We start from the raw sequence: 10,155 nt of genomic DNA, 5'->3' as shown, positions 1-10,155 counted from the left end.
AGTCTCCTATTCGTTTAATTAATCTATTGCGCGAAGAGCATGTAGGTCCCTGTTATTTCTCGAATGCATAGCCCGCTTAGCACAGTTTGATAGAGGTTTTCGATAATCTTTAGATCGTCCTCGATGTGCGCAAAATCGTATCCAACGACTATTTTCCACTGTTCGTGATATAGTCTAACCCGATTTAAGTGTTCTAAAAATATAGTTTCCTGATTGCTAAGTGCGGCGATTGAATATTTTTCGTTTCCGCTTTGGGCCGTTGCGATTTTACTCGTGATCCATATCGTAGCCATGATTGTCATTAAAGTTGGAGCAGACACGAAGCTCCGGTTAAGTTTCATTATCTGTAATAGTCAACGAAGCTTGTTTGAAGAGTTTGACGTTTGTTCTGTGATGGATAGTTGGTTTTCCATATTCGTTTATTTTGACCGAATGACCGCCCGTTATTTCTAATACTTCAAATGGTCCTCGCCACCGTTCTCCCAAAGGTTTGGTGTTGTAATTTCGAATTAGGACTAGGTTACCCTTGGAAATCGGTTCGAGGTGTTCATAGGATGTGGAAGGTTATTGTAGTTTAAGGTTTTCGAGGGTTTCAATAATTTTGTTTTCATGTTGAAGTTTTATGTCCTCTACTTGCTGTCTGAGAGTCAAGTGTTCGTCTTGTTCGTCAAAGATACTATTGGGTTCATAACCTACTTGTAACTCGAATGGGATGTATCCCGTAGTCCGGTTAATTGTGCAATTATAACTGAGCCTAGCTTTAGGAAGAATAAGATCCCAGGGGTTTTCCGCGGTTTGGTAACATCGAATGTATCCTTTTAGTATGATATGAGACCTTTCGTTTTTTCCATTAGATAGTGGATGGTATACTCAGGTAAAAACGTGTCGCGATTTCATGGCGTCGCAAAACTCGGTAAATTCCTGGGATGCGAATTCTTTAGCATTATCCGTCAGTATCTCTTTGGGTTTGCCGAAAATTCGCAGCCATGAAGCCCAGATGGCTTGTATAATGGCTGCAGTAGATTTATCTATTAATGGTTCGCACACGATATATCGGGTTAAGTAGTCCTGTATTACTAGTATATATTTGTTTCCCCGAGGGGTTTCGTCTAATGGTTCCACAATGTCTATGGAAATCTTGTCCGATCGTTTAGCTGGGATGTCAGTCATTTGCGGTATATATGTCTGTCATTTGGTGTCTTTATGCCTTTGGCAGATTTTGCAATTTTCTATGTAGTTTTTCACGTCTCTCGTAATGTTAGGCTATTCGTGTTGCTTACGAATTTTTTGTAATGTCTTATCGTAAGCGTAATGTCCGCCGAAAAGGGAGTTATGTGCTAGCCTAATAATTTCTTCTTTATCTGAAGGAATCGGTTTAGAAACGTAGATTTCTATGTCACGATTTAGGCTTGAGAGGAGAGAGGCGAGTTCGGAACTGTGATTTTGGTCCTGTATTATATTAATTTTTGTGCCGTCTTTTAGAATTTTCATCATAGTTTCTAGTTTGTATTTGTCAGTCTCGTGCGGTGATAAATACGTATTGTCCTTTTCTGTTATCTCCGGTGATATTTCTGTATACACGATTGTCGGAGATTCTTTTGAGTGGCCCTGACAAATCTTTACCTGTGATTTTATCAGAGGGACTCCAGATCTTTCGGACGAGTTTGGGTGTCCTACTAAGTTCTTAATGAATTCTTCGTCTTGTGAAGATATTTCAGGGTTGTTTGAATAATATGTGATGTATTTTTCGAGGTCGTTTAACGGGTCGTGTTCTATAATCCTAACCGTACCCCGCGAAAGCGTGTCTGCGTTGGTATTTAGTTTCCCTTGTTTATAGACAATATCGTAATCGTATTCTAGCAGTTTCAGTCGTCACCGCATTAGACGTGAATTCGGGTCTTTTATGTTCATTAGCCAAACAAGTGGTTTATGATCCGTCACGATTGTGAATTTCCGTCTGTATAAGTATTGGTGAAAGTGTTTGGTTGCCCAAACGATTGCTAGAAGTTCCTTTTCTGTCGTCGAATACCGAGTTTCCGCGTTGTTTAGCGTTCGTGAAGCGTACGCGGAAGGTTTATCCTTCCCTATTGGCCCTTGCGATAATACCGCGCCTAAAGCATAATTACTAGCGTCCGTGGTCAATACGAAGGGTTCGTCCCAGTTTGGGTACTGAAGAACGGGTTGAGTTAACGCGTTACACACGGTTTCGAAAGCTATTTGTTGCTCGTTAGTCCACTGGAATTCTGTATCCTTCGTTAGCAATTGGTTAAGGGGTTTCGCGATTTTGGCAAAATCTTTTACGAATTTTCTGTAATATCCGCATAATCCTAAAAATTGTTTAATTTCCTTTGCGGTCTTGGGAACGGGATAGTTTTTTACCTTACCGATGCGTTTAGGATTGGGTTGTACACCATTAGCCGAGATAACGTGACCTAGATATTCTAATTCCGGTTTTAGATACTCGCACTTGTCGGGTTGGAGTCTTAAACCGCAATCGTTCAAATAGGATGCCTTATCATTGCCTTAATCGTTCAAATAGGATCTTTAAATTCTTGTTGTGCTCTTCTAATGTCCTACCGAAAACTATAATATCGTCGATGTAGACAAAACAGTTATTACCGATTAGTCCGTGTAAGCCGCGATTCATCAATCTTTGAAACGTTGGCGGGGCATTTTTTAAGCCGAAAGGCATTCTAACGAATTCGAAATGTCCGTTGTTTGTTGAAAAGGCGGTTTTGTGAGTGTCACTTTCCTTAACCCCGATTTGGTGGAATCCCGATGCTAGGTCGAAGGCGGAATAGTATTTCGCATTGCCAAGCTTATCTAATATTTCATCAATATTAGGAATTGAGTAAGAATCTTTTATAGTTTTTTCGTTTAGTTTTCTATAGTCTATTACTAGTCGCCATTTTTGTTTACCAGATGCGTCTATCTTTTTAGGAACAATCCATAGTGGACTGTTGTATGGGCTGTCACTGTCTCTAATAATTCCGTTTTGTAACATGTTTGTTACTTGTCGCTTAATTTCGTCCTGGTGTATCGGAGGATATCTGTATTGTTTGGTGTGTATTGGGATTTCGTCGGTAGTTTTGATTTCGTGTTCAAGGATGGAAGACTTAGGGAGTGGGTCACCAGGTACCATAAAAATATCATGAAAGTTTGAGATAATTTCCCATATTTGCTCCCTGCCTTCGGTCAAGTGACTCAGTCGGGTATTTTCTTTCAGTAAATCTATTTTTTCACGAGTTTTATTGCTGCTTTCTATATGAAAAACCAACTTTTCATCGAAATTTTCTACAGATTCGATTTGACTTTTAAGGAAGTCTGAGAGGATAGGTTGACCAATTGCATCGACCTTCGTGATTGTACATTGCATTGTACAAAGCATTGAAGAAGCGATGCAACCGCTCTTTCCTCAAGCTGAAAGCTTGTTGTATGGATTAAATAATAATGCAGTGGAAAGTTTCAATAACATAATTGCGAAATTCATCGGTGGCAAAAGAATAAACTTTGGACGCAAGGGCTCGTATCAAGGTAGAGTCTCTGCTGCTGTTCTTCATTACAATTCAAGAGAGTCGTTCAGCCGATTAAGTATTGCTATGAATAAGGAACCGACAGCCATCGTACAAAATATGGAACAACGACGTAAGCATGCATCGCAAATGGCAGCGAAATATAAGGAAAAAGCCAAAGCATCTCGATACGAAAAGCAATCGTGCGACAAAGATTACGGCCCCACGGCAGAAAAACCAGACATGGAAGAAACAGTATTCTCTTCTGAGTGTGAGAAGCACATGCTTACACTCCTTCAGTGGCAAACGATGCGACATAAAATTGAAGCAGAAACTCGCGATCAGGCCAAGAGCGAAAAATGGACAGCCTATCGAAAAAAATTATTCACTGCGTCACATTTCGGCAAGGTATGCCGATTGAGACAGAATACACCAAGAGCAAGTGCCATAAAGAATATAATGTATCCGCAAATTCAATATTTGCGTTCCCTTGAATATGGAAGAGAAAACGAGGCAAATGCCTTGAGACAATTGGAAACGGAACTGGGAATCCATATTCTGCCGTGTGGTCTATTCATCGATGCCATTGTGCCTTATTTAGGTGCAATTCCTGACGGCCTCGTGAACTATGATACTATCGTCGAAGTGAAATGCTCTGAATCGGCGAAGGATTTATCGCCTGCTGAAGCAATAAAGCAACTTCCTGCAATACGGCGTATTTTCCGGGGTGATGAAATGAATAAAATTCATCACTACTATTATCAAGTGCAAGGACAGTTGCACATAACGAATAGACAATGTGCTCTATTCTGTTTATGGACAAAGAAAGGAATAAAAATTACAAAAGTACAAAGAGACGACAGATTCTGGGCAACAGAAATAGAGCAAAAACTGAAAAGGTTTTATGAAGACTCCATGTTGCCAAAAATTATAGACAGTAGATTTAATCGGCAGCAACCTATTAGAGAGCCTGCATACATAAAACAGAGCAACAATACATGTAGCAGTACACAAGAAAGTACATGTGACGATGTACATAAAAATCAGAATTGCACCGACGAGTGCACACAGTTCATATGATGAGGTATACAATAAACGATTGCAATCTAAGGTCGCAATGCACCTGCTGGTGCACAAAGCTCATATGATGAGCTGTTCTATAGTCTATTGCGACTGCACCGTCGAGTACCCACAGCTCATACGATGAGCTGTTCTACAGTCTATTGAGACTACACTCGGCGGTGCACACACCATACATGATGAGGTGTATAATAATATCTTTGACGGGGGTGGTGGTGGATCTCTTCACACTCTCCTATTAATTTTTACTTTCAGCTACTTGTTTATTTTATCGGAAGGGAAAACAATTTATAATCTGAGAGGAAACGGGAACACACGTGTATAAAAAGGTAAGTACAATGCTTCTATTTTTATTACCTGTACGTGAATTCATTTATAATCATTATCATGTTGTATTTATTTATTTAGGAGTAAAGGATTACAATCGAAGATCGCAATTGCACCTGCGAGTGCACACAGCGCATATGAAGAGCTGTCCAATAACGTTCAAAGGCGTAAGTATACAAATGCACAAAAGTACAGATGTGGAGAGTGAAGAGGACTGTCTTTGACGGGGGTGGTGGTGGGTCTTTTCACACTCTCCTATTAATTTTTACTTTCAGCTGCTTTTCCTTACTTTGCAAGGGAAGAGAACAATTCTTTCATATCAAATGGAAATGATATTGTTGCGCCGGGGAGTGGAGCTCACACTTTCCATCGTAAATTAAATAGAGACGAAGCAAACTAGACTGTCTATATTTTGATTACAAAGGAGTTCTTAAGCAATAGATCCGTACAGGTCGGGTTCCCGATACATTGACTAAAGCATCCGATGACGTGTTTCCGCTCGAAACATGGAATAGCTTCACATCATGATTCGTTGACAGCTTCGGACGGGGCAGTCGATGGCTCTTTCGATACATCAAGAAGCAGTCGATGCATAGAAAGAGCGGAAACTTCTCACCGTCGCAACATTGCTCCCCTCCTTCAATAAGCGGTCGTCCCGACCGCCACTATCTTCATTCTTATGACCATCTTGATGTAAAGCCGCTCATCGAGCCAATTCAAGCTATGGTTTCTAACCTCGTGCTGTCAGTCTCTCATGGCTGCTAACCTCTTCTCTAATACCTCTGCCTGAAAGGAGGTAAAAACCAAAGACGTAACATTTACCTAAGTGGCCCCAACAGGCAGCTAACGTCTTGACATTTGTCCTTCGTCCCAGGGGAAAACCACTCAAAAACCCTGAGCAAGACGCCGGTTCAGTGTGCACAGGTCATCTTAGAATGCGCTCAAATTTTCTAATTCTTCTTAGCATACTTCTTTGTTTCTAATTCTTCTTAGCATTCTTCTTTCTTCGAGGAGGTCCTGACTGTTCTTCGTCCTTCCTCTTGATTCCCAGGGCCTTCACCCCTTCCTCTCAAAGTCTTCTCGGATGAAGAAACCCCCAGTCCGACGGGTCCACTCTACCGGGGGATGCTCCCCAGCCATCAAGCAAAATCTTTCCTCGATGGTCTGGTGGTCCGGAGCATTCCACAACTACGCAGTCCGATGACCAGAACCCAAGAAGCAGTCGATGCATAGAAAGAGCGGAAACTTCTCACCGTCGCAACAATATGTATGTCAGCATAAGTATGACACTTATACTTTTAGCGGACAAAATGCATTCGCGGAATCGAAGCATTTTTAGGCCACTAAAATAGTGCTGTGATTGAAATCATGCGTCGGCCGGTCCTTCCACGGAAGAATGAGTGCAATAAAGAATGAACGCGATTCGATCTGAATGATATGAAGCGGTTTGAATGGGAATAGAAAGCGAGGTTTGCGTGACAACCACTGGGATTTTGAAGACGTCGACCAACGTTCAAGAACGTTCGAGACAACGGTCGACAGGGATCATAAACACGTGTTGTCGCGAATAGGCAACAAAAACTGCCAAGCGTTTATAAGAAATATTCTGAAACAATTAATATATATATTCAATACGCGTAAATCTTCGTTAGAAAAGCGAATGAAATGCTCCCATAATTTATTAAAAGTAAAACACCGTATCCCTTGTCACGAAACCTGGAAAATGCGTGTAATATGCGTGGAAAACTGTAATATAACGAACATCCGTTATGAAATACTTCGAACGAACAAAAAACTAAATAAAATGGTTGTCGACACCAGTTTGTAGAAGCTTCATTAATTAATCTGGAAAATGAATAAATTCAAATAGAAGCCATTGCGAAGATTCCAGAAAGTATAGAAATTGCGACGCATAGAATTCATGTAGCGCTGTAGGGGTAAAAGAAAGAAAGTCGACGTTAGACAGAGTCGGAACGAAGGTCAAGGAGGGATGAGAACTCGGGAAACGCGCCTGGTCAAAACCAATGCGTGCGGGCTTTCCCCTTCGACACGTACTCTGATTTGCCAAATGATGTCCCCACTTTGGGCCCTTGATCGCGGGTCGAACCCTGAGACACGATCGCTAGACTGAGGCAAATCACTCTTCGTCGAAAAATCGTAAGGTACGTGACGGGAAGCCCGTGTTCGCGTAGAGATAGAGTTGTTAATAAAATCGTGTAATTAGATTGCTCGGCAAGTCCTCATCAAGGCAGAGTGTCGAGAGTGTTTCGGTTCGCGGTTTTGTGACAAGGACTCAAACGAATACGTTAAATTCATTTCACACTTTTCAATTCCTATCTTTTCTCTTTCGTTTTTATATCGTTCGCAAATTAATTATATTCTTTTTCCCGCGTCGCGTTGTTTTCGTATTAGTTTCAAATTGTATCTCGTTTCCGTAATAATCAAGGCTCAAACGCGATCGCGTAGTACGCGTGCAAAAGTTCTCATCTCTTCTTCGCCTTCCAGATTTCTAGACCACAACCACCACAGGTTTCGTATGCGATCAACATTTGCAAATATCATATATAAAATATACTACAACGAATTGGTGAATTGCACAGTCTATACTTTAACACAGCGAATCTGGTGTCGAGTGAGGCAAAACGGCGAACTACGAGACTGCTAGTCGTGGAAGTATCCCACTAGATCGTTCCGTTCCACATTTTCAAGGTATCTAAAAGATTTCTTAGTTAACTAAAATTCCCAAATACGCGCAAACGAAGACGGCCCACGAGACAGTTTGTCTTGGAAGTATCCAACTGGGACCGTCTCTTCGTTTTTATTTCGCTCTCGAATCATTGTAAAACACCGAAGTTCGAATCATCATTATTGCAAATAATTCTATTATTTTCCTGTCAATTTCTCGTTAAAGTTCATTACATTTAAATTTCATATATCTTTTCTAATTTAATAACCGTTCTAACATATACTAATTTCTTTTTCCATATATTTCATACAGCTCGAACATTTTGTTAATCAAACCATTTTGTTGTAATTATTTTTCCGAAATTATACACATGTTACCCATATTTGATTTCTAGTAATTTGCGTTAAAACACCCTTTTCATTTTCCTTTATTAACACGCCTAATTTCTTGCACGAATTCACACGAGAGGCCTGTATGGGACCAGAGCATTGACGAACTCAAACAATCCGGAATCTTAATTCGATTTAACTTGATTTAATTTGATTCTTTTTAAATTGTTCTAATCATGGTTGACCCAATATCGTCAAATACAGTTAGGACTGGTGGCAGCGTTAATACCGTTTCAATCACGTATTAATACCAATTAACTAAAAACGTTCACACTCACGTTTTCGTTCGTTTTTTTTAAAATTAATTTTATGCGTCGCGCGCGCGCCGCATCGCTCGTTCGCGACGTAACAATATGTTTTGACTAATAAATAAACCATATAAAAATATATATAATTGTTGCTCGGAGTGCCGAGAGATGTGAAAACCAGACTAATGTTAATAATTTTAATTTACAAATTATGAAATTTCAATTTTTGATACTACAATTAATTTGAAAATTCAAAAAAAACCACTGTTATTTCATAGTTTTAAGTTTTCACTTTTGTCGACAGTCCCCATGACTATTATGTTTTTTTATTTTCTTCGTTAAATGCTTGTAAATTATCCATGCATTTACTACTGCTGAACCTAATATTAGTTCGATAGCAAGTTTTCTGTACCATTTCACACCCTTGCGGAGGGTTGTGCAATATGAAGCCATTTGATCGGACAGATCAGTGCCAGCTTTCGCTTTATTATAAGCCAGTATTGCTATTGGTTTTGTTGTAGCTCTTCGAGATTTTCGTCTTTTCTAAGATAATGGAAAATACTGTGTTGTGTCAGTATGCGCATTACTATTGCATGGTCGTGCTTCCATTTCCAAGTTGTTTATTGGAACAAGATGTGGTGTGTGCTTTGTCGAGAGGAACCAAACATCATGGATATCTTCCCAGTTTAGAACAACAATTTCGTTTGAATCCTCACGAGAAATGATTTCTTCTCGTTTCAGTTTAGCAAGAAGAATTTCCTTGGAAATATCTTTTTTATTAGCCCTTAGAGTGCCAGTAACATGAGTTTTTTGCTCCAATAAGCTTTTTGCTAAATCATAACTCGTACAAAAGTTATCGACATAAAGGCTTTTACCTTTATTGAGAAGACTTCCAGTGAGTTTGAGGCAAAGCTGTTTGGCTAATCCTATGTGACGTTTGGAAGATGAGGATTGCTCAGGAAAAATTTTTAAGGTCCATGTGTAACTATCAACTAAGGATAATTTGCATAACTTTATACCATAACGGTGAGCTTTGTTTGGTTTATACTGCTTGAAGATAAGCCTTCGTCTCCATGGCACTAAGGTTTCATCAATGACAATATCTTCACCCGGATAAAATAATTCCTTAAATTTTCTTTCCAATATATCAATTAACGACTGAATTTTTCTAAGGCGATCGCCTGTTTGATTATTTTTTTCATTATCGTTGAAACATTTTTAGTAAAATTTGGAATCGATTTCGAGACATAATAGTACGTGGAACTTGCTGTTGGTAAATCCCTTGATTTGACCAATAGTCTGGAAGAGTAGGAAGCCTTACCAGCCCCATCCACATCATTAAACCAAAAAATTTTTCCATTTCTCCTGCATCTGTTGGAATCCATTTAGTGATCCTTGCATGGTAAGTTATTAGTTTTGCATTTATAGTTTGCTTGGGAAATCTATTGGTTTTGGTGACAATGTAATTTATCACTTCTTCATCTACAATAAGTCGAAAGATTTCTAACGGAGTAGAATTAGGTGATATCATTTTTTGTGAACCATGTTTCCCAATGAATAGAAACGTTTTATGTCTGCCCATATATTCAGTCCAGTCATTCATAAATTCATCATCATCTATTTGCTCATTGCCGCTTTTATTTAATTCATCTTCTTGTAGAGCAAGATTTCGAAGCACTTCATCAGTATTATTTTCATTAATATTAACTTCATCTGAAATGTATTCACGGTTTGTCGTATTCGGCAAACAATCATCATCGATTATTGTATCATCTGATCCGAAATCAACATCACTTTCATCCATAATTATCTCTTGTGATTCCAGATTAGAACTGGTTCCTGCTCCATCGTCAACCTTTATTTCATTTTCAGTTTTGTTGGTGTCTATGATCTTGCGAAGAACTTTTTTATTT

At 39.3% G+C, this 10,155-nt stretch overlaps 1 protein-coding gene across 1 annotated transcript; it reads left to right on the top strand.

Annotated features, from left to right (window-relative positions):
* The first annotated feature begins 1,547 nt into the window (after window positions 1–1,547).
* LOC117611036 (uncharacterized) lies at window positions 1,548–8,764 on the top strand. The gene is made up of 2 exons (XM_034338924.2): window positions 1,548–7,081; window positions 7,425–8,764. Exon 1 carries the CDS (start codon window positions 3,399–3,401, stop codon window positions 4,590–4,592), a length of 1,194 nt encoding a protein of 397 aa, XP_034194815.1. The 5' UTR covers window positions 1,548–3,398; the 3' UTR covers window positions 4,593–7,081; window positions 7,425–8,764.
* The last annotated feature ends 1,391 nt before the right edge of the window (window positions 8,765–10,155 follow it).

Source organism: Osmia lignaria, chromosome 2 (genome assembly GCF_051020975.1).
Source record: "Osmia lignaria lignaria isolate PbOS001 chromosome 2, iyOsmLign1, whole genome shotgun sequence".
Classification (NCBI taxonomy): Eukaryota; Metazoa; Arthropoda; class Insecta; order Hymenoptera; family Megachilidae; genus Osmia; species Osmia lignaria.
This window is presented reverse-complemented; position numbering and strand designations above follow the sequence as displayed.

Bases quoted from the DNA above. Each gene is read 5' to 3' on its own strand.
- LOC117611036 (XM_034338924.2), top strand. From the start codon at position 3,399: ATGCAACCGCTCTTTCCTCAAGCTGAAAGCTTGTTGTATGGATTAAAT.